Raw genomic sequence first — 26,153 nt, 5'->3', positions numbered from 1 at the left:
AGATGTGTAGAATGTGAGAATCTGTGCAAAACTTTGTAGAAAAGAACCATCCAAATAAAGCTGTAGCAATGTTCAATCTCTCCAACGAGAGAACACTGCAATTTATCATTTCCGAGAAATCCTAAAAAAGAGGCAAAAAGCAAGTGTTATTGGATAAAGTTCTTTTTGAAAGTCACGCAAAAAGAATAAGTTTGCAAACAACAGTGAATCTGTAAATCGCCCTAAACGATAGTCCTCCTCCCTCTCTCATCGTTTAGAGCAGCGGTTCTCAACCGGTGCTCCTTGTGCACTCTTCAGGGGCTCCGCGGCAGCTCGAGGAAAATAAAAAAACCAATAAAATTAAAAAAATAATAATTATAAATATTTTTAAATGATAAAAATAAACAGTAACTTCGATGAATAATTAAAGAATTAGCCTATGGGGCTCCATCATAGAATTTTTCACTTAAAAGGGCTCCGCGAGTCAAAAAAGGTTGAGAACCGCTGGTTTAGAGGAAGTTAATTTGTAAACATCGTATGGTACGTATTTATGGTGTTGTTTGTATTACGTATAGTTTATTGCATTGTGTATACTTATGAATGTGTTTAATTATCGATAGAATGCATTTTTTGTTAGTCATTTTTATGTGAATTGTCAAGGTGGAAAAGTCATAGCACACTTTTCCCCCTCTTTTGACATACGACAGAGTTTTTGAAATCGAGAGTTATTCATATCATATTTATGTGTCATATTTTTGTGTCAAATAGTAGATGTGTCATATTTTTGTGTCAAATAGTAGATGTGTCATGTGTTTTGTGTTGTAAGAAAATTCGTTTTGTCCTTTTTCAGTTGGGAAAACTAGTAGGTTACACACCTATTTTTTGTACACACGGTATGTGTTTTCGAAATTTTTGATTTTCCACACGATCCCGATATCGTAGACTTTGATTTTTCTAAATTAATCCCCTGGAAATTTTGCTCCTTGGTGTCAACAGTGAACCGATTTTGAGGCGTCCTGTGTTTTTCTTAAAAAATTTCTTCGAAAGGTGAGGTGGCACTTTAGGAGTGAAAAGGTATATGTGGTCTCCAACCTGTATGTTTTTGTCAACTACTTTCACTGAACGATTCGACTCCTGGGTTTCTGCTGCAACACGAAGATTCTTTTTAACCACTTCAAAGGACTTTGAAAAGGTGTCGTGAAGGTGCTGTGCATAACTAATGTGTGTAAGAAGGAACTTGACCATTGTAGAGCATGTTTGCTGGTACTCTAATTTCATGACCGGACAACAAGAATGCGGGAGAATAACCAGTGGAACAATGTGGTACTGATCTATGAGCCATTAGAGCCCATGAGAGATGGATATCCCAGTTAGTGTGCGTGTCATTTACTAAGTGAGAAAGAGACTTGATCAAAGTTCCATTTAAGCGTTCGAGAACACCATCAGCTTGGGGATGATAAGCGTGAGTAGTAATTTTCTTGATTCCAAGGGTAGAATAGACGTCAGTCATAACCTTAGAGAGGAAATTTGCACCACGGTCAGTGATGATCTCTTCTGGGATACCATGAGTAGCAATGTATCGAATCAAGACTTGTGCTATGACTTCTGACCTTATGTTTGGAACAGCGAAAGCTTCTGGCCAACGAGTGAAATAGTCGGAGATAACAACTATGTAAGTGTTTCCAGCTGAAGTTTGTGGCAATGGCCCAACACAATCCATCGCTATTCTTTGATACGGACGAGACGTGACTGGAACTCTCAGCATCTGTGATTTGTCTTGAGCGCGGTGTGCTCTTGATTGTTGGAATGCGTGACAAGATGAGATGTATGTTTTCAACAATGAGTACATGTGAGGAAACCAGTAGGACTGTCTCAGTCTGGCAAGAGTCTTAGCAAAACCCTGGTGCGCTGAGGAAGGTACGTCATGAGACAACCGGATAATTTCTGTGATCAAGGAATCTGGTACAACGAGTCTGAGTCTTTCAGGTACATCAGCTGAATGAACATGAAGAAGTTTGCCCACTAGAAGGAAAGTTAAATTCTTATATTTTGGGGATACATCAGGCTTAGCTTCAAAGTTACCATCAGAGCCAGAAAATTGGGAACAGAACGGATCTGACTCTTGGAGTTGACGAAGAGAGTCTTCAGTGTGATTCGAAACAGCCATGGTCTGCATCGAGGATACTGGAAAAGCTTCTCTGGAGAGAAAATCTGCTGTAGTATTCTGACGACCTGGTTTATGTATAACGGTGTAATTATACTGCTGGAGCAACATCAACCATCTGGCAATTCTTGAGTGTGGGTCTTTCAATTTCAAAACATTGGATATGCTAGCCTGATCACAATAAATCACAAAATGTTCTTGGTAGAGGTACTGTCTGAAGTAAGAAGTAGCAAAGACTAGGGCAAGAAGTTCACGCTCTACTGTACTGTACTTAACCTCTGCTGGCTTAAGTTTGCGTGAAGCAAAAGCAACTGGGTGACGGATACCTTTCTCATCATCCTGCATGAGGACTGCACCTACTGCTTCAGACGAGGCGTCTGTGTAAAGGAACCACGATTTGTTTGGTTCTGGGAGTTTAAGACAAGGAGACGAAATTATTGACTTCCTCAATGTGTTAAAAGAATTTTGAGCTTTTTCAGTCCAAACAAATTGAGTGTCACGTTTCGTTAGCTCAATAAGTGGCATAGCAACATGTGTGTAATTAGGTATGAAAGGACGGTAAAAGGAAGTTAAACCGAGAAATGCTCTGACCTTTTTTTTGTTAACAGGCCTGGTCAAACTACGCTCCAGTGGCAAAACCTTCTTAGGATCGGGTGTAACAAATCCACTTTTTACCACAAAACCAAGATAAGTGATCGAATCTTGGAGGAAATGACATTTCTTAGGTTTGAGTTTCAAGTTGTGGTTTCTGAGTCTCGAGAAAACTATACGTAACTTATCCAAGTTTTCATCTAATGTCTTACTTGCGACAATGATATCATCTACGTATGTTGCTATGTTAAGTGGTTTTAGGCCAGACAAAACTATCTCCATGAGACGTTGGAAACTGTTCGGGGAATTTCTCAACCCAAAAGGAACACGCTTCCATTCATACAAGCCTTGGTCTGTGATGAAAGCTGACTTATGCATGTCGTCAGGGTGTATTTGCATTTGGTAAAACCCTGAGCATAGGTCCAAAGAAGAAAAGACAAGTGATCCTGCGAGCATGTCTAGCAATTCAGTCATGTTTGGAAGAGGATACGAGTCTGTAATTGTTTTTGTGTTTAATTTCCTCATGTCACAACACAATCTGTACGATCCATCTGATTTTCGAACCAAAACTACTGGTGCTGAGTATGGTGAAGAACAAGGCTGAATTATGTCAGCTTCGAGTAGTTCATTTATTTGTGACTGAAGCTCATTTTTCAACTTGTATGGGACCTTGTATGGACGTTGTCGAACTGGAATGTCATCTTCAAGGAAGATGCGGTGTAACAGTGTGTCACAAGAGCCTAACTCTGATACTGAACTGGCAAAAACGTCCTTGAATTCAAGAATTAAATTTTCAAGTTTTGTTTTGTTTACATGTGACAAGTGAGATAAATCAATGTCAGAAAAAGAAGAGAAAGTGTCACAAAAATTTTCTTCACCAGACGAGCATATGTCATGTGTGACTGAGTGTGCAACTGAAAGTGGTTCCACTTTAGCAATTTTCGTGCCTTGTTCAACCAAAGCTTCCTGAGAGGAAGGGTTGACTACCTTGAGTAAGTACTTGTTATCTGGAAGAGACTCATAAACAGCATTCGCCACATGAAATACCTGGACAAGCGAACGATTTCCCTCAAATACCAGAAGATTTGATGACACACGAGGTTTGACAACAATGGGAATGAATATCTCAGAGTGTGGAGGAATTTTGACTTGTTTGGTTGACCTACCATATGCTATTCTGTGTGTAGTTGACCATTCTTGTTTAGAGTCTAGGAATGTCAGTATCATACCATTTGAAGAAAACGTGAAGTGAGCCTTGTGCTTAGTTAAGAAGTCAACTCCTAAGAGAGCTTAATACAACTGTGACGAACTAGCAGGAATAACAAAAAATGTCTGCTCTACTGTTTTGTCCAAAATTTGGAAAGAAAGAGTGATAGTGTCTTGAATTTTAAGTGTCTCTCCGGATACACCTTTAATGGCAACAGGCGTTATATGTGTGTACTTATGAGTCAATTGATTGTTTCGACACCAAACATGAGAAATCAGAGTGAGCGAAGCACCTGAATCAACGAGACATGGGAGTTTACGACCATCCACTGTGACATCAACAACTGGCAGTGATTTGTCCGACTCAGAACAGTCTACAGTCTCTTCATTTGTCTGCACATTGTCTTGAAAAGTGACCCTTCTTGGAGAAGAGGAGCGTGCATTGTTTTCATTTGTGGTTTTTGGTGATGTAGGCCTAGTTTCATGTTGTTGTAACTGTGTATTCTCATTACGTGTGGAGTGCAAGCTTCTGACAGGATGATTCTGGTTAGGACGTGAAAATTGTGGACGATGAAATGACTGGTTACGAAAAGAGTGTCCATGTGAGTAAGTGTTAGACTGGTCTCTCAACCTTTTGCGGCATTCTCTAACAACATGGCCACGATGTCCACAATAAAAGCATGTAACTGGATGCTTACGAGTGTCACTGTAGGGTACATTATGTGACTGCAAGTTTTGTGGTTGAGCACTTTGAGTAGACGAATGAAAATTTGGTGAACGTGAACGAGTAGTTGGTACACTAGCCTGAGTTGAAAGTGACAATTCTTTCAATTACTTTTCAAGTGACTGTACCTTATCCATAAGTGACACTAGCATGTCTGAATCAACACTGTGTGACACTAAGGACGTGCGACTGCACTTGTGGAAGAGATGGTTGAGGTGTGGTTTGTGAAGCTACGGCAGCCCAAGCTGTGAGATTTGTCATGTTAGTCACCGACTCAATTCGGTGAGCGATCTGCACTGCAGCTTGAAATGTGGTGGGACCTTGTGTCGCCATCAACTGTCCAAGTGTGGGGTTGACACCATGAGTAAATCTAGAAAGGAGGAGTGAATTCCTCAAGGTCGTGACAGATTCATCCTCACCTTCAGTGACTGGCACTGCTTTACGAAAAAGAGCTTCCAATCTGTCTGCAAAGTCTTTCACTTTTTCATCATCCTGTTGGACTGAACTAGTGAGCTGTGCTAATGTGTGTTCAGGAGTGACATGAGCATTGAAACACTCAATTAAGTACTCTTTCAATTGATCGTAGGTAAGCTGAGATACTCTGTACTCATTTTCACGCAAGTGTGAGGCCACTTTGCCTGCACACTTCTGCAGTACAAGTTGATTTTTCTGTGGGGCATTCCAACCTGCCAATGCAGCAGCATTGTCAATGCAACGAAACAGTTCACGAGCTGAGGGTTCAGCTGTGCCAGAAAATATGGGCAAATTATTATAAGCACCCATGAGAATAGGCCACAGAGCTTGTGTATCTTGTGCTTGTGCCATGGTCAATGTATGTGTGTCACTCAAAAGAAATCAATGAGATGCAGAAAAAAAAAAAGTGAAAGAGGTCACTCCTAAATGATTCGATCAACAATACCTTGTATCATGTATTTCAACTGTTACAACAAAATGACAAATGCTCCAACTCCCAAAATATATATACACATATATATTATATACTTTCAAATTAATTTTTTTTTTTTTTTTTGTGTGTGACTTGCTTGACACATTGACAAACTGGATGCATTTCAACAAACAAAAGAGAAACCTTGTTAGCTTATAGTGTGTTGCACTGAGCACTCCAATTGAATGGGAACGGCACCAATTTATTATGGTGTGTTCTTCCCAAAAGATATATTTTACCAATACAATATTATTTACGAGAACTATGACCATTTTGCTCCTTATATGAATATCTTTCAACAGCTAGGCCAATGATTCAAATAGGGCATACAGAGCGTGGTTACCTTGACCACAAAATAACCCTTATCTACGGGGAGTGCTAGTGTTCCATCTTAATTAAGATTTACCACATGTAAACAAGTAAAAAGAACCAAATTACTACAAGTCGCACATACACATTTATAATATTTGAGATAATTAAATTTTAATTACTTTTCTTCCTCAAGAGATATTTTAACAATACAGCAGCATCACTTAAAATACTTCAAAACTGACATTGAGCAAATTCAAAAGTCTCTTATTGCAGAAAAAAAATGCTTTTCCAACATCAACATTTAACAAACCTTTACTTTAAACAGCGAAACAAACGTATTAAAATAATCCCGAAAATGTGCATTGTCATAGCGATCATTAGAATTAAGACACATTAAAGAAATTTCTACTTAACTGAAAAATTCAACGGGGGGGGGGGGGTTTGATCTAACCTCAAAGAAATCATGATATTAACAAAACTTTACAAATTTCCAGATCACCGCCACGAACTCAAAAAAAATGGTGAATGAGAGAGAAAACAAAGAGGAAAATACCTCACATACTCACGAATTCCGAGTGACTCGACGTTCTGCCACCCAGGGGTCAGTGTTCCTGCCACAGTTCTTGGATCTTGAGTCAAGTTCGAGGGGCATCGGGAAACAGGCGGCCTATCCAAGATAGGAGAAAACACGGAAGACTGAACCAAGACTGACCAATAACTAACCAAAGAAATGACCAACCCACCGACGTTTCGAGGGTATAAGTAAATTTAAAAGTAGGCGTGGCTTCGAAAATGCGCACACTTTGATTCGTGGCATAAATTTTTACGACATCACTTTTGACCAATTAAGGTGAAAGGGCAAGTCTAAAATCCGGACAAAAATAACGCCCTGAACGAAACTTTCTTTCTACGGGGAGACTCTTCTGATCCCAAGGACAATGCACTAAATGTTATACAAAAAGGAAAACGCTTAATTACGTACACACATCATTAAAAAAATACAAAACAAATTTTACCGTTAGATGGGAAATTAATTCCGCGTTCCAATGATAGGTCACACGAGATACTTCGACGCATAATTAATGATACAGAAAGAATTTCGTCATATGACAAAGAAAATTAAGAAAATTAATTAACACACAATTTTAAATTCAAGATGACAATCATGCAAGATGACAAGATGCATAGAATACACTTTCTTGAAATATCTAAATATTTTCCAATCAGAATTATTATCCAAATTCAACGTTAACAAATATCAACAGCACGTGTGTGAGTTTCCATTAAAAAAAAAAAAAATTACTAATGAATTACTTAATTAATGACTCCAAAAAATAGTTCAGCATGTATGTCTCATCCTCCAGAAAAATTCTGATGACGTTGCAAAAAGTTTCAAACACGAAAAGCGGTAATTTTGTGTGTTTCCCTCTGCAAAAATAAACAAAAAAAATATTCTCTCCACGTCACCTTCGAGATCGGAAACGAAAGTTCGAAAAATGGACATCTCCTGCCTTACTATCCTGGAACAAATTTAAATTTTTACAAACTCTTAATTTTTCCAACAAAGATGCCTCAAAATCGGTTCACTGTTGACACCACGGAGCAAAATTTCCAGGGGATTAATTTAGAAAAATCAAAGTCTACGATATCGGGATCGTGTGGAAAATCAAAAATTTCGAAAACACATACCGTGTGTACAAAAAATAGGTGTGTAACCTACTCGTTTTCCCAACTGAAAAAGGACAACAAACGAATTTTCTTACAACACAAAACACATGACACATCTACTATTTGACACAAAAATATGACACATAAATATGATATGAATAACTCTCGATTTCAAAAACTCTGTCATATGTCAAAAGAGGGGGGAAAGTGTGCTATGACTTTTCCACCTTGACAGAATGGCCAATTGTGGAACGAATTATCCGAGTTTTGAATATTTCCTATGGGGAAGTTTGATTCGCATAACGAACAATTCGGATAACGAGCATGTTAGTGGAACGAATTAATCTCGTTAACCGAAATTCCACTGTACTACATTAACTTTTCAAAGAATTTTTTACGTAGTCTTTGTATGTATTATTATATTTTTTTATTATGTAGCTTTCAATATAGAAGTAGCACAGGGAAACAAACCGAAATGAAAGAAACAAAAGCAGTTTAACTAATAAGAATTTCCTTGTTTCTAAGTATTCACTGAGATATATGTATTTTTGAATTCGAAAATAGGAGGAAAATTGGAAAAAAAGCAGCAAAAACTAACGGACAATGCCTTTTTCCCAAATTTTCGCCGATTTTTGAATTCAGATATCTCTACGAATATTGCACTTGGAAATGTGGATATTTCTCTACTTCTCTTGGCATCAGAAGAGGCACGGCAAAAAAATTTTAATTCGGTTTTTGGGCACAGATATAAAAAGTTAATTTTTTTATTTTATATTGTATTATATTATTAACCATACAATCCCTTGAAACATTACTGAAATTCCTGACCCATAAAAAGCTAGACTGACATGGGAGGGGGGGGGGCGGCAAAATTTGTATAGCCCTCAGGCGGCAAAAACATAAATAGGGCTCTGGATATGACCTTTTTTGAAGCAAATCTGGCATGAAAGCTTGTGTTTCATTCGACAGTTTTGAGTCTGGTAGTTGCTTTTTCCGCAATGGAGACACGCGTTTTATAACCCAAAGTTTCGCTTTCGACTTGCCAATCTGTCGCGTCGATGTGGAGTCGATTTACGTCGCAAACTCCCGCTGTTATTACATTGCACAATTTTATTCACGCTGGAACCGTAATTACTCTTGTAGAGTTCTTTATTTTCGAAGCTTCAATCGCTAATGTGACTTTGAGTGTTTTGTCAAACGTCAGTTCAGCTTGTTGTAGAATTCCTTCACGGATTTCAGCATCTTGTAATCCTCGTATAAATTGAGCACGTAGCATGAGGTTGATGACAGATTTTGAGCACTCAGCATTTCCACAACTAGATTTGAATTTGGCGGTTTTCGAAAGTTCTTTTAACGAAATCGGCTCACCTGGGTGTTGTGTGCAGCAAAGAAACTTGTGTTGCTCCGTCGGATGTTTACCCTTTTGCAGAGATGATCTTTCAAGATTTTTAGCAGGTCATTGTAAGTCTTCGATGAAGGGAGATCTGGTGAAGTTAGACTGGAAAGCAGGTGATAGTATTTAGATCCGAGACAGTTGATTAACACCATTTTCTTGGCTTCGGCGATGTCTGCTGTTGAATCCGTGAGTCCTTTGAGCTGGAAGTAGTTTTCGAGTGGTTTGTACATATTCACCGAAACTTTCATTAGCTTCATCGTAGCATTCAAACAAGATAGATTGGGACTGAAGAAGCGTTTTCACATTGATGGCGGTTAAAGGTGCTGGAGGAGTTTCGTTTAGCTTTAAGACAAATTTATTTAAAACGGTTACTAGATCGTCTATGTCTGCCATTTCCGATTTTTTTTTTCACTCGTCGCCAACTTTATTGTATTTTATGAGCCGTTTCTGTAGTGAATCATGAGCTGAATGATAATTCTTAACTAATTTATTACGTAACAATATTTACAACTCTTTCCCAGCATGTTGTCATTCCCTTGAAGTGTTGCCACCTTCGTACAACATAATACTGCTTAATACAATTGAATAATTGATGTTTGCATATACCCAAAATTCCAAAACGAACACGGCTATGCGCGTTTCGGAACTATATGAAGTTCCTTCATCAGTAGCAGAAACAAAGAAGAAAGAAAAATATTGAAAAGCTTTTTATAGCGGGAGTTATTCGCTGTTATAGACAAGAGTCAAATTCAAAATGAACTGGCAACAAAAGAGTAGGGTAAGAGGATGGAAAAAAGAAAAATGGTGGAGCCAATCGCAACCAAGAACATGATAGTGATGCTGATGGAGAATAATAATTATTGTAGAAACTGTTGCCAGATTTTTGAGAAGGGTGGTGTGCTAGATAGGTCATTGACCAACTGGTTTTTGTTGATGTGGAATGATTCAAAGAAATCCAAGTCAGACGGTGAGAGGCATTTTTGGATGATTTTGGCAGAAGAGAAGTCAAATTTATGGTCAAAGGACCAGCAGTGTTGGGCTATGGATGAGCAGTGGTCTTGGTTGCTTACGTATCTTCTATGCTCATTTAAACGGTATTTTAGGGCACGTTTAGTTTGACCTATATATGATAATCCGCATTGGCATGAAATGCTGTAGATGCCCCAGTTGTTGAGTGTGCCAATGGGATCTTTTAGTTGAGAGAAACGAAGTTTATTGACGGGGGTGAAAACCACAGAAAAATTGTAGTTTCGAAGGATTTTAGCGATGGCTGGTTTTTGGGAAGAAAGGCAAAATGATCAAGTTTTTGTGTTCAGGTTTAGGCTTGGTTTTGGAAGTGTTTTTAATCAGTTTGTTGTGTAGATTATCAATGAAAGAGCTACGGTTCAGCTCAGCATCGAGTAACGTCGGTGAATAGCAGATATTAATGGCTCGCTTCATGTATGTGTAGAATGAGGCATACTTTTGTACCGGAGGATGCACAGAGAGGTTGTGAGGGGATAGAGAAACAGCAAACGGTTTGCGAAAGACAGTGGTGGAGAAAGTTTGTTTATGGTGAGTCAGGGTTGTTTGGTTTAAACCATGGTTTTAACCAAGTGTTTTTTTTTCAAAAAATCAAATAAAAGTGGCCTAAATATCATTTTTTTCCTTGAAAAATATCATATTGGTTTATTATTAGCCAAAATGTTTCATTTTTACCACATTTTATATCCTTGGGGTACATTCTGATGGGTCTAGGTCAATTCGTCGCGATCAACTTGTCGCACGACAATTCGTCGCAATCAATTTGTCGCAGCGTCAATTCGTCGTGCTACAAACTCGTCGCGGTACAAATTTGTCGCAGAGTCAGTTCGTCGCGGTACAAATTTGTCGCAGAGTCAGTTCGTCGCGGTGAAAATTTGTCGCAGACTCATTTCGTCGCGGTACAAATTTGTCGCAGAGTCAGTTCGTCGCGGTACAAATTTGTCGCAGAATCAGTTCGTCGCGGTACGAATTTGTCGCAGAATCAGTTCGTCGCGGTACAAATTTGTCGCAGAGTCAGTACGCCGATCAAATAAATTTTCAAAATTAAATTTTCACCGTATAAGCCGCACTCCCGCTTTCTGGCGGGATCTCCATTTCTCGCAGCGAGGGGCGTTGGGCGAACACACCAAGATGATAAATTACGATAAAATAAATTTTCAAAATTAAATTTTCACCGTATAAGCCGCACTCCCGCTTTCTGGCGGGATCTCCATTTCTCGCAGCGAGGGGCGTTGGGCGAACACACCAAGATGATAAATTACGATAAAATAAATTTTCAAAATTAAATTTTCACCGTATAAGCCGCACTCCCGCTTTCTGGCGGGATCTCCATTTCTCGCAGCGAGGGGTGTTGCGGGAACACACCAAGATGATAAATTAGGATCAATGCCCATCCCAAAGCACAATTTGCCTAAGGGGTCATTCAAGTATTACGTCAGGATCGGGGAGGGAGTTTCGGATTTGTTGACTTTTGATGGCGGGGGGGGGGGTTGAAGGTCGCTTACGTCATCAACCACCCCTTTTTGAAGATATGAAATATTCTAAGCTTCTGGTGAAAGTTTGCTGACGGGGGAGGGGATGGGGGTCAGTGTTTTGCTGATTTTTGCTGACAAGGGGGAGGGGGTCAAAAATGGCTGAAAATCTGCTCACGTAATACTTGAATGGCCCTAATTCACTATTGAATATGTATCTGCCATGTAGGGAATACATCTTTGAGGAATTTTTTACCGACAATATATCTAAGGCTAGCATTACACTATGAAAGTGTTCTAAAAGTCCTTTTATAAAACTTGAAAAATTCAACCAATAAGATTATCGGTTGCATTTGCTCGAATGTAACCTATGAACTTTATTGGTTGGATTTTTTGAGTTTTTAACTTGAGCAACTTATCCGGTGCAAATTAAATTTTGAAAATGTATGTGATCGCAATTTATCATCTCGGTGTGCGCCCCAACTCCCCTCGCTACGAGTAATGCAAATCTCGAGAGAAAGCGACAAGTGTGGCTTATCCGGTGAAAATGAAATATTAATTAAATTAAATTATTAATTATTTCAGGTTCTTGTGGAGATACTGTAGTGGTTAATGTTGGTGGGAGTCTCGATTCCACATGGGACAGATACAAGTTTACACTTAAAGACAGCCTCCGCTGTACTGTAATTTGGGGAATATCATAAACACCGACATTTTTTTACAGAATTTTAAAATTTTATCATAGAAAAAATGATTTTTTTAACATTTACAATAATTAAATAATAAAACATTAATATCAATTGTAATTTTAATTTCGATGTAATTTCGATGATTTTTTTCGAAATGACAAAAAAAAAAATTTAGTAAACTGTGTGCATTTCTTGATGGAAAAAAACTTTTCTTCATGTTTATTTTTTCACGTATGAGACAAAAAAACCTACATACAGATCGCGTGACGAGTTGAATCTGCGATAAATTGACGTCCCGACGAATTGGTTACACGACAAATTGTCACTGCGACGAATTTGTACCGCGACGAATTGGCTCTGCGACGAATTTGTACCGCGACGAATTGGCTCTGCGACGAATTTGTACCGCGACGAATTTGTATCGCGACGAATTTGTACCGCGACGAATTTGTATCGCGACGAATTTGTATCGCGACGAATTTGTACCGCGACGAATTTGTATCGCGACGAATTGGCTCTGCGACGAATTTGTACCGCGACGAATTGGCACTGCGACAAATTGATGCGCGACGAGTTGAGCGCGACAAGTTGATTGCGACAAATTGACCGGCTACGCATTCTGATCGTATATCTTTAAATGACATAAGATTTTATAAGTGTTTTTTTTTCAAAAAGTCCCATAAAAGTGGCCAGAATATATATTTTTTTTTCGTATGAAATATCTTAGTTATTTAAAGCTATATACAGAAGCCAAAATTTCTCATTCTTGCCACATTTTCTAACCTTTGGCTACATTCTGATGCTCCATCTTCAGCAAATTCATGAATAAGGATTGCATCACACATCTAAATGTAGTGGTGTATTACATATCTCACAGGGTTTCTTTTTCCCTTCACAAAAAAGCAGCAACAGTAGTGTCACCATCATGCTAGGGGCACACACACACACACACACACACAGGTGGTCTTGTATTCCAATAAAGACACCAGCTGTCCTTAAAGGACAAAGACTAGTTTACTAGTAGTTACATTACCTTCACATACATTGTCATTTTCTTTCCCATGAGAAGTAGCACATCTACTGTATATCTCCCATTCTTAATATTCAATAGTTGTTTTTTTTTTATACTTTCATGGTTAAGCCCAGTTAATTAAAGGTTCTACTGGATAGTAGTAACAGATTTATGGAAAATAATCAGCTATATACAGGGTGATTATAATTTAAGTTTTGATTCCAAAACTATACAATAAAAACTGGTCAGAATGACTTGAAAATTTGCATGGATACTCCTGGAGCAATGGAAGTTTCTTTTGCAAAAGGAAGTGCAAAATGTGCAAGTGGATGATGCTGTACATTTGGCCAGCAGTATAATCTATTTTGTGCAAACACATCATTTCGGCACTTCCACAGCATCAGTGTGTGTATAGAACAACTTCTTGCACATTGCAATACCAGCAAAGCAGCTGCTGAAGACCCATTTTGACAATAACAGGATGCAACTTAACCCTTGCAACTTCTGGCGTGGGGTGTGCCACAAAATGTTATGAGCAGTGGTCAGATTGCAAACTTTGGTGAATTGCAATCTCCAGCGCATCCCCTATATGTTAGCAGTTCCTCGGGAATATTAATGTGGGAGGGGGGGGGAGAGAGGTTGGTTGGTTCAATAAAGGTGAATTGCAAGCGCATCCACATCATGACCATGGCATACTCTGTTGTTGAACAAGAATTTTTGTGCTTTCACCTCATATCCAGAACATGGTGGACAACATATTTAACATTTCTTGAGTAATTTGTAGTTGTTTGATTACTTCGTTTTTTTGTGATGTTTCCATTAATTATGAAATCGTGAAATGCTATAATTATCATTTTGCCAAGACTGCTATCGTTTCTGTTCTGCAAGCAAATTTCCCACGTGTTGGATGTCATTAATTTTATATTTTTAAGTATTTTTTTTTCCTTTACCAAATAAAATTCCATTTCTTCAGGAATATTCATGTCAATTTTCAAGTCATTCTGACAATCGTTCTTTTTTTACAGTGTTTTGAAATCAGAACCTTAGTTATAATCACCCTGTATATCGTAAATCATTGCTAATTAATCTGCATTATTTATGCTTCATTAAATACATTATATTCACCTAATTTTTATTAGTTTTTGCAAAATAGCTTCCTAATTAAGTATACTGAAAGTAACTGGAGAAAAAAACCTTTATATATTATATGATTAATAATAACATTAAAAGAATTTTCAAACACACAGTGATCCATTGAGTTGCAAAAATAATTAAATTGCAAAAGCTGATTTTTGTTAAAATGTAAGAAATATTTATTGATTAATTAATATGGGAATAGTGTTAATTACATTAATAAATATTTTATTTTAATTAATTATTAGAAGTTTGAATGATTTTTCAGAAATTTTATTGTTTTTAATGTTAATACTATTTAAAACAAAAAACCGGTTTAAACCAAAAAACCCGGTTTTTTGTTTTTTGGTTTTTTTTTTAAAAAACTTTTTTTTACCAACCCTGTGGTGAGTTGTTGGTCACTCGAAATACTGCTTTAAATAAGCATTAGAAAAAAAAAAATTTTTAAAGAAGTCCCACTAGGTATTTTTCAGACATACTTCTTGTAAAACTTTTTGTCTAAGTAATGTATGTGTGTAACACTTACACACACGGCATAAAAAAGTATATCAAAATATAGTGAGAAATGCCTAGATTCTAAAATATAGTTCACACTTTATGATTCTCATTGAGGTTTTAAACTATTTTTTGACAGAATCCTTGAGGCTGTCATACTGGGTACGATGATGGTTGGCCAAGCTGTTGCTTTTGCACCAGATTACCAAAAAGCTAAAGTTGGAGCTATGAGGATTTTTGAATTGCTGGATTTGAGAACTAAAATAGATGCTTTCTCAACAAATGGAGCTGTACTAGTAAGTAACTTCTTCCTAAAACACTTCATACCTATCATTTTTATTTTAAGCAAAACATAATTTTTTCTGTGTAGTAAAGTTCTCAACTATGAGGAAAAAAACTTGAAAAATATACTGTTGATAAATTGTTACCAATGTTCATTAGCATAAAGTTACTGAAAGTATTGGAGGGAGAAGGGCAAGATAAGTCCCAGATGAGTTCTCATCAAATACCTGTCAGGAGTACAAACCAGTACTTCATGAAGAAGATGCAGTGAATTCTTTGAGATGCGTTGAACTGAAAAATAAATAAATTAAAAAAAAAAATCCCCTTTTTCTTTCTCTCTTTTTTTTTTTTGAAAATTATACACAATGCAAACAATTATTTGCATCATTTATAATTTTTTTAAGGATAAAAAATAAAAGGGGGCAAAAAATAACTGATTGGCATCATTCAACAATGAATGGAATATAGTAACATTAACACTGTAGTGCATTCTTATCCATGTAGATGGCGCACCCTGCTCATGCTCCTGATGATTGTTAAAAAGAAAAACTTAGTTGGAATTATACCACCGATTTGTATAAACATGTGTCTTCCTTCTCGTTATATTTCTGTCGTATATATTGAATTGTTAAGTTTTGATTGTGTTTTATCTTGTCACTACAAGCATTGGATCACTGGTGATCTCTGGGACACAACTTCATAATTTTCAGTGATCATCATAGTAAGGTTCCGGGACGAATCGTCAGGGAAGCTGCTAAACGAAGAAGCAAAAGAGGGAAAAACTACCCTGAAAAATATAGCGCGGGAGCCACAGAGAGAAGAAAAGAGAAACGCTCCCCCTGGGGTCTTTTTTCCTGATTATTATTATGATGGGTGTGGTGTGGTAAGGTGTGATGTGCTCGTCGTGTAGCACTTTTCTCTATCCTCCTTAATCAAAATAAATATGATTATTGTTTTGAAAGACGACTCATCAATGAGTACGTGTTCAGTTACTCGACCACGAAGAGGGAGGATCGTTACTGGCGCAGTCGGTAGGATTTAGAACTGAAAAAAAAAATCGGGGGAACATTTTGAAGAATAACACTTATGAAGAAGGGCAAAATGGCCACAGCGTTCCTCCATTGTCAAGCTATGAGAAAGAGAAAGCATGGACTGCTGATGACGGGTGGTTCCTGAGGGCACCATTGCTCTGCAGTTGAAAGGTGAAGAGCATCATTTGCTCCAGAGGCGTATGTAGCGAGCATCAGCTCCAATGGCATATTCAGCGAGCATCAGTTCAAGTGGTGTATTCAACGACCAGCAGTTCCAGAGGCGTAGGTGGCGAGCATCAGCTCCAGTGGCGTATTCAGCGAGCATCATTGCTCCAGAGGCGTAGGCAGCGAGCATCAGCTCCAGTGACGTATTCAGCGAGCATCAGCTCCAGTGACGTATTCAGCGAGCATCAACTCCAGTGGCATAGGTGGCGAGCATCAGCTCCAGCGGCATAGTTGACGAGCATCATTGCTCCAGAGGCGTAGGTGGCGAGCATCAGCTCCAGCGACGTATTCAGCGAGCATCAGCTCCAGTGGCGTATTCAGTGAGCATCAGCTCCAGCGGCATAGTTGACGAGCATCATTGCTCCAGAGGCGTAAGGTGGCGAGCATCAGCTCCAGTGGCGTATTCAGCGAGCATCATTGCTCCAGAGGCGTAGGTGGCGAGCATCAGCTCCAGTGACGTATTCAGCGAGCATCATTGCTCCAGAGGCGTAGGTGGCGAGCATCAGCTCCAGTGGCGTATTCAGCGAGCATCAGCTCCAGTGGCGTATTCAGCGAGCATCAGCTCCAGTGGTGTATTCAGCGAGCATCAGCTCCAGCAGCGTAGGTGGCGAGCATCAGCTCCAGTGGCGTATTGAGCGAGCATCAGCTCCAGTGGCGTATTCAGTGAGCATCAGCTCCAGTGGCGTATTCAGTGAGCATCAGCTCCAGTGACGTATTCAGCGAGCATCAGCTCCAGTGGTGTATTCAGCGAGCATCAGCTCCAGCAGCGTAGGTGGCGAGCATCAGCTCCAGTGGCGTATTGAGCGAGCATCAGCTCCAGTGGCGTATTCAGTGAGCATCAGCTCCAGTGGCGTATTCAGTGAGCATCAGCTCCAGTGACGTATTCAGCGAGCATCAGCTCCAGCGGCATAGTTGACGAGCATCATTGCTCCGGCGGTTCGTGTGGCGAGCATCAGCTCTAGTGATATAAGTGAGAGCATCATTGCTCTGTTGTTTATCAAGTGAGAGCATCATTGCTCTGTTGTGTATTGAAACGGCGGTAATTACGCGAGTACTGATTTTTTTTTTCTTGGAAAGATACGTCAGTATTATTCGCTCAGAAAATGATATCTTTTTTTTGAAACGTCAGTTTATTATTGAGAATGTGATTTTTTTTTTTTTTTTTTTTTTGAACAGCAGTATTATCGCACATACTAATTTTTTTTTTACAATTATCTTTGAATGTACGATTTTATTATTATTTTTTTTTTTTTGGGTTTGTTTGAAATACGTCAGTATTATTGAGCATATATCTATCTATATATGTATATATTTTTTTTTTACGAATGATTAGTCATTAACATATGACGGTGGACGTATACACGTAGACTAAGTGTGAACATTTATAAGCGAAAAAAAAAACACCAAAAAACGATATACCAAGCAACATGGCATATCTCGGGCGTGCAAGGAGGGGTGATTTGGTGGTTTTGGCAGAGGAGTTGGGTCTGGTGGTCAAGGACGGATCGAACATATTGGACTTGAGGAATAGCATCCTCAAATGTGACGGCTATGACGAGGAGTTCGTCCGAGAGCAGTTAGCTGTCATCAAGGGAGACAGGGAAGCACGAGAAGAGCGTGACCTAGCTGAAGGGAGGATGCGTGAAGAACGAGAACACCTCTTTCGAATGGAAAAACTCCGCCTGGAGATGGAAAGGACGAACGCGTCCACAAATGGACGACAGAATTTAACCTCATTCAGTACGGAACTGACGAGGCTTGTTCCAAAATTTGACGCCAAGGAGGATGACATCGCCTTATTTCTCATAATATTTGAACGCCAGGCGAATAGGATCGGGGTGGACAAAAGAAACTGGGTGTCGGCTTTGCTGACCTTATTGCCGTCAGACATAACCCAATTAATCGCCCGAGAATCGGAAGAGAAGTTTGATGATTATGAGTACATTAAGGAGATCCTCCTTAGGAAATTCAAATTAAGTCCAGAACATTTCCGGCAAAAATTCACCAAACATCAACGCAACCCGGCGAAATCATGGCGAGAATTTGTCTTCGAAATATCGAATTTCTTCGAAGAGTGGATCCGGGGTCTGGACGTTGGTGACTTCGAGAAACTGAAGAGCCTTGCCATTACTGACCAACTAAAACGACGAGTTCCCGGCGATATACGTGACCATTTCGTGGACGAATGGGCCTCTTTCATATCTCCGTCAATCCTAGCTGACAAGCTAGATGAATACGAAAGTGTGCGGTCAAACTTCAAGAAGGTGGGCTCGGGCAATGATAACGTGAAAGATGAAGCAGGCAAATATGGTAACAGTAGAAGTTTTCCTCCTAAAGCACCGAATTCCAGGCCAGGACTCAAAACCGGAACACGTAGAACCTTTGTGAAGCCAACTTGCTATTCTTGTGGCTCGGTTGGGCACATATCGAGGGCTTGCAACAATAACGCGAAAGGGCATGCCGTTGTGAATGCACAGAGTCAATTAACGACGGTGGAACCAAGTGAAGCCTCGAATATTTTGACGGTGAAGGTTTCGGTTCCTGTGTCTTCTGCGAAGGTCACGGGGAAAATCGATGAACTTAAAATTGCACCCATCAAATGCGGAACGAAAAAATTTAAAGCGATTATTGATAATGGAGCTCAGATATCAGTTCTGAGAGAGGATTTGGTGCCTTCGAACTGCGACGGAGAAGGTACTATACGAATAATATCTGCGTTCGGGGAAACTGAGGTAGCGGCACTGAAAGTTATCCCGATGAAAATCGATGATGGTATGCACAGCGACATTCCTGTAACTTGTGCCGTGTCGAAGAAACTTGTTAACGACATGTTAATATGCTCAACTGCGTACGAGGCGCTGTCGGAAAGTGTGCAGCTCACTGGGTCCATTCGGCATACCGGAGACTCAACGATGTCGGTCGTACAACTCCTGGATTCAAACGTGGAAGGAGGGAACTGCATCCCTGATGCATCACAAGTCCCCGATAAAGGAGACAAAGGCTTTATCGGTTTGCAAATTGGAGACGGCGATCTCAAGGAGGGCTGGGATTTAGTACGTCTGGGGCAAAGATCTTATGGCGTAAGGAATGGTGTTCTCACTCACTCCGAGAACGTAAACGGCGAAAATATCGTACAGGTTGTCGTTCCCACCTGCAAACGAATGGAAATGCTTCGGACAGCCCATGAAATACCTTTGGCAGGACATCTAGGGGAGCGCAAAACGAAACAACGCATGAAGTATTCGTCCTACTGGCCCACCATCAAAAAGGATGTTCAGAAGTTGCGTAGGAGTCGTCGAGAATGCCAAGTCAGACGCACCGTCACGTATAGAGATCGCCTACCCATCCAACCAATCGTGAGACCCGAAAACCCATTCGAGGTCTGGAGCGTTGACTATATTGGACCCTTAGAACCCAAGTCAAGCAGAGGCCATACATTGTCAGAGTACAACACGTGGGACTGATATTTGATCAGGACGTAGAATTTGGAGATGTGGACTACGCTCCTGTTCACATAAAAATGAAATCAGTCCAGGACATTCAGAACCACGTAATGGGGTTATCTAATAAGCTGGAAGTTCACAGCAACGGCAATTATTCGAAACCGAAAGAATTTTTAGACGTGTTCAGCAGTCGGGGAATGTATATATTAGGAAAGTACACGGAAAATGTTTGTAAATGTGAATGCATTTCAGTGCATATGTATTACTAATGTGTATTCAGTATGGTATTTTCATTGATCCCACGATGGTAATTGTTGATTTTGTGATTTTTTTTTTTGTATGTGTGCTTGAACATGTTTTTCTTTGTTCATTTCTTTTCCTAAATGTGGTAAGCTCAGTTGTCTTGAAAAAAAAGATAGACAATGAGCTCCCAAGGGGGGACGAGTAAGGTTCCGGGACGAATCGTCAGGGAAGCTGCTAAACGAAGAAGCAAAAGAGGGAAAAACTACCCTGAAAAATATAGCGCGGGAGCCACAGAGAGAAGAAAAGAGAAACGCTCCCCCTGGGGTCTTTTTTCCTGATTATTATTATGATGGGTGTGGTGTGGTAAGGTGTGATGTGCTCGTCGTGTAGCACTTTTCTCTATCCTCCTTAATCAAAATAAATATGATTATTGTTTTGAAAGACGACTCATCAATGAGTACGTGTTCAGTTACTCGACCACGAAGAGGGAGGATCGTTACTATCATCCTCTCACGTATGCTTTCAAACAAGGTAATGATAAATGTTCTCCTCGGAAACTTAGAAATCTCAAATATATCAGTCAGTTTTTGACAGATTTATAATATTTTTGCCTGGGATAGTAATGTCATTGCTGATGATTTCTAAGAATTTGTGAAATCCATACTCCTTGTGCAATCGATTATGCAGAATTGGCACGGGCACAGGCAGATGATGATGAATTGCCTCGATATCTCTAGTGTTAATATATACTGTGATGTGTCTATATGGATGTCCTATGCCCGTATGTTCCCATTTCAAAGCGACGTCTAGTGTTCGACTCTGTGCATAATCTGTCCCATCCTGGGATAAAAGCCACTCTGGGTATGGTATGGAAACGATTTATTTGAAAATCGATTGCAAGAGACTGTTAAAATTGGTGTCATACTTGCATCGCTTGCCAGAAGTTGAAGGTTATCAAACATACCAAGTCTCCTTTATGCTCTTCAGCACTCCATCATATGGTCAGTCACTCACTACCCAGTCATTCACATGGTCACTGACTTGCACACTCAGTCACTCTTGCAGACACTGGCTCGCTCAATTGCTCATTCACAGTGTCACTCATTCATTCAGCAGTTCCCTCATATGGTCACTAAATTGCTCACCTGCCCACTCATACATTCACTTACTCAATCACCCACTCAGTTGGCAACACATGCACGCAATCCATCATAACACAGTTATTCACTTTATCACTTATATATACAGTGACTAGATTACTTCCACGATTTCTCATTCACTTTGTCATTCATGTGATCACTCACCCATTAGCATATTCCGGAATTGACAAATTAAAAAAAAATTAGGTGTCAGTCATATTATTTAGGAGCCAAACATTCCCCCTCCTCTACATCTAACACTCCATCAGGCTCGTGCTATTTGAATATGGCTGACAGGAACAAGAGCCAGAGTTGGCCCTAAGCCACTATATCTGAACTCGATTAGACTGTCGGATCACCAAACCATGGAGACAGAAAGGGTGCCACGCAGAGCACACCTGTTCAGGGCAAAATGTCTTAATAACTACAGCTTTCTGTGTGTAATTTTTGTCTGTCTTTCTCAGCAAACTAGCTACCTTTAGAGGGAATCTTTCCATTCCAAGATCCAATCAGATAACAGGATCAGTAGCCTGTAAAAACTTAGCATATTCGAACAGTAAAACTCATTTGCATATCATATGGAATAAAACACATTTTCAAATTTGACATATGGAAGTTGGCAACATAGAAGGAATAAACATTGAAGACCTGGCCAGAGTCCGCAACACTAAGTCTATTGTACATTGATTTTTATCATGAAGCTATTTACCGTAAAGTGGTCCGTGGCCCACAGATGGCATTAAGATAAAAACATTGCAAATGTTTCTTGTATAATTCGATTGCAAAACATTTATCCCAATTTAATATTTTGCACAATTATATTTTCATATTCTTTATACAGAGTTAGACGATGACTCCGCGGGATCCCCACCAGCAATCAGCGGGACCCTAAGATCGGGAGAGGAAGGTAGTACAACAAGCTCCAGAATCCTCCACACTGGTATAAACAGAATTTATGTGTGACATCGACCTCTGGTCCAGTTCTCACCCGACAGCCATGCGACCCCACCCCCCAACTGCCATACTTAGCAAACATAACTGGCCCGAGCTGGATTGCCAGCGGGTACCTCGGGTGGTTTCCGGTAACTGAGAGGTCCTCAGGCCTAAACCAGAATTAAGAATTAATTCGAAATGAAAGACTTTGTGAATGATCCTAGGTCGTCGTGTTACAGCAGCGTCAAAAAATTCAGCACCACTGCCTACAATCCAAAGTGCAATGTCCAGGTCGATCGACCTGGAGATTCCACCGCGATATCAAAGCCTTTCTGATGTGTGTCCTCAAAGGTAACGAGCACTGGGCAAAGGTTCTACCTACAGTCCTGTTAGGGTTATGTTACAGCATCAAAGAAGACCTCCAAGTATCAACCACTGAGTTGGTATACGGCACAGCCCTACACCTTCCTACGACACTCGGATGAGAGAGAGATGTATTACCTCGATACGACTTCTTGCAGAGACTGAGAGGCTATTTCTCCCATGTGAGACCAGTACCAACCTCTCATCACAATTCGTCCAAGCCCTTCATCTCGACAGACTTGCTAACTTCTCCATCAGTATTCGTCCGACAAGACTGTGTACGCAAACCTCTACAACAGCCACTTGAAGATCACTTGAAGTTGTTTCAAGAACTGAGAGAGAGATTATTTTATGTTGAATATTTACACTAGAACCACACGACACTTTCGGTATACCTAGAACCGCGGACTGGGTCAAATTGACCCAAACTGTGAAAGAACGGTGTTTCATAGCGAAAACAAGAATTTATTTTCAGTTTCTGGGTTTTCCCTACTCTTATTCAATATTGTTTAATTGTGTATTCATAATGGAAAACTATATTTGTTTATGAATATAAAATGGGCTTCAAAATTAGATAAAAAATTATGTAATTCAGCAAAAAATAAGATTTAGTATACACATTATTTACTCTATTCGGTCCAAAAACATTTTTCAGTAATCCCATAATATAACAAAGATGTAAAATAAGCGTGTCAAATTGAGTATGAAAAAGTCTATAATATGATTCTGTCAAGTAAGTATTGATTCTTACTGATAAGTGGAATTTATGATGAGCAGTTGAGCAAATTGTTTTTTTCATTATTCTTGCACATTAATCGCATGTTGAAGTTGCACAACCCATGCAAAAATTAACAGTTTTGTTTCCAAATTTTTATGTTACCTGACATATCAGACTCGTTTATTTTTATTTATTACTATTATTTTTATTATTTTGATCGCTCACGAACAATTACATGATCAAGAGTGTATGAACGTTTCCTTTTGCACAAGGGCAACACGTATGATGAACGCAGCTCTTTAATAAGATTTTAGAGAAACTGCTTTCAAAAAATAGTTCTGGCCTTCTGTACCGCTCTATACAGAATCCAGGAATATTTTTATAGTGAGATCCAGGATGTTGTAGAAAACGTCTGTGATGTGCCACCTTCACCGAATATTTTCTGGGCTACAAGTACGATCGTTACACTTTGTTGAATTGTAGTGTGAAATAGTTTGTGTGTGTGTGTGTGGAAACTTTCTGGGGCTACTACTGCCAATATGAACTGCCAGATGAAGCGTGCTGAGTAATGAACAACTTATATCGTTCTTTCCTTGTTAAATTGTAATTGTGACATCATTGTTCCATACAACTGTAGTTTCACTATCTTTATTGCGCCAGATAATACTGCTCTTCGATTTTGTCTCGCCATCTCTACTAAGCTCGTATTTTTGGGCTTTTAGCATTTGAGCCAGCTTCAGTTTAGTCAAAAAAAAATCGGTTGAGGCATTTCTGGCCTTGTTCTCAAATGGCTTGATCAGTTGCATCACTATGTGCTCTGAAAGAGAGATACATTGGACACTGATCCTTCCCTAGGTTTGGAAATCTGCTCAAATCATATTTGGTGCAAGCCAGAATTTTATTATTTTTCGGTGACATTGTTTGCCTACAGAAATTTCAACTACACGTTTTTTTAGAGTTGAGCTTTTACTCTCCCAAAATCTTTATTGAGTCCCGTCAGAATTCCAGGTATTCAAGTTTACAAAGAAAAAAAATATTTAGCTCTACTTGTGTGCCATTCCTCCATTGAAAAAAAAAGATAATATGCTCTGATAATGAATTGGCCTTGACCTGAAAGACGTTTATTCTTCACTATCTTCATTTACAAATAATTTTAGAAAGAGTAACCACTTCCAAGAAAATTCTACACACTTTTTTCCCTATAGAATAGTGCGTTGGGTCAAAATTACCCAAACCGCTGTTCTAGGTATAAATGCTTATAGCTCTGAAACACGAAATGTGAAGATAATAAAATTTTCGTGAATTAATATCCATATGATATCATGAAAAGTCGCGAAATTTGTTTAACATCTGTGTCTAAGTTTTCGAGATAAATGAAAACGAAGCTTGATTTCTGTCAAATTGACCCACTCTGCGGTTCTAGTGTTAATGGCAATCATAAAAATGTGTATCCATAGATCGCCTTAAGCCATGTTTTGTGTTAAATAATAATTTGTGACACTTTCAAAAATCAATATATTTCCAGGTCTGTGGCGAAGAGTAAGATTTTGTATTGACTCTTCGAAATTATATGATTCATAATTATGACAGTATATGTATTGCAATTTTTTTTTATTTGTATGATTATTATTCAATTTTTCTTTTCTTAAATGTTTTGTCTTCGACTGGAGGGAGAGTACTGTAGTGCGTATTTATCTGTATAGATGGCGCAACCTTCTCACGCTCTTGGTGATTGTAAAAAAGAAAAAGTTAGTTGGAATTGTACCACCGATTTGTATAAACGTGTGTCTTCCTTCTCGTTGTATTTCTTTTCATATATATTAAATTGTTAAGTTTTGATTGCGTTTTATCTTGTCACTACAAGCATTGGATCAACACTATTACCTGTAATTTTATGTTATAACAGCAATGCATCAGTACTGCTATATTAGCATGTTCGGTAAAAGTGTCTGGTCACCACAGTGAAATATTCAAGGTCAGGGTTTGAATCCTCACACTGGAAGGCTGCAGCTCTTTTCCCCCCCCCTTGAATAGTGTCATCTATCTTCAAAAATAGTATTTTAATGGTCAAACCTTTGTTGTTCTTACATAGGTCTGTGTCTCCCAAGTTAGATCTATATCAAATTCCCACGATATAGGCCTGTGCCTTTCAAGATATATCTTTTTCACATTGATGTATATTTTGTCCACATATCGATTGATATCTGAAACTGAAACTTTACAATATAGATCTACATCTTTGTGCTACTGGGCACAGCTTTTAAAGTTAATTTTTACATCTTGCAGCTAATTCAAAGCTGCGGCCTGTCTGATAACATTGTGTCACACTTTTTCTTCCCATATTTAATATTTAAATGGTTTATTTCTTCATATATTTGTCTTTTTACCCCTACCCCTTCCCATTTTGAAACATGGGATTGAGAACCACTGGTTTAGGTAGTTATCAATAACTGGGTCTATGTTTTGATATATTCTCTTTCTCCCCCCCCTTCCTCTTTTTTTCAGAAGGCGACATCAGGAAAGATAAACTTCAATAATGTCCGATTCAATTATCCAAGTCGAGCTAAAGTGAAGATATTGAGAGGATTAAATCTTTCAATTGATCCTGGTAAAACTGTAGCCCTAGTTGGAAGCAGTGGTTGTGGTAAAAGTACATGTGTGCAGCTTATTGAACGTTTCTATGATGCAAAACAGGGGGAAGTGGTAAGAGACTTTTTACACATGCAATGTATATATATATATAATAAAACATATTGTGTTCAGTGGTGTAGGAAGGTGTGTGCGGCCCTCACCGGGTATCATCTCCAAGGGGGTGACAAAAATTGCTGGTATTTATTAATGCACTTTTTTGTTACATAAAATAATGTCAAATAATTTACATGGACCTTTACAGTTGCTAATTGCAGCAAATTGCAGGTAAATGATGTGATGCTGTAATGATTTAGTATTATTGTGGGGGGTGTTC

General features: G+C 39.0%; 1 protein-coding gene across 3 annotated transcripts in view; it reads left to right on the top strand.

Moving 5' to 3' along the window:
- LOC149088330 (ATP-dependent translocase ABCB1-like) overlaps window positions 1–26,153 on the top strand; it is a 532,351-nt gene that overhangs the window by 466,126 nt on the left and 40,072 nt on the right. For 2 of the 3 annotated variants that reach the window (XM_089247148.1, XM_089247155.1), the window contains exons 24-25: window positions 14,951–15,107; window positions 25,694–25,891. In XM_089247148.1, coding sequence (XP_089103274.1) covers window positions 14,951–15,107; window positions 25,694–25,891 — 355 coding nt within the window. The remainder of the gene's footprint in view (window positions 1–14,950; window positions 15,108–25,693; window positions 25,892–26,153) is intronic. The other variant, XM_089247163.1, reaches the window with a different exon arrangement.

The sequence above is a fragment of the Pholcus phalangioides genome, unplaced genomic scaffold (genome assembly GCF_987345545.1).
Source record: "Pholcus phalangioides strain wild (caught in Gottingen) unplaced genomic scaffold, Ppha-v1.0 ptg000003l_1, whole genome shotgun sequence".
Taxonomy (NCBI): Eukaryota; Metazoa; Arthropoda; class Arachnida; order Araneae; family Pholcidae; genus Pholcus; species Pholcus phalangioides.
This window is presented reverse-complemented; position numbering and strand designations above follow the sequence as displayed.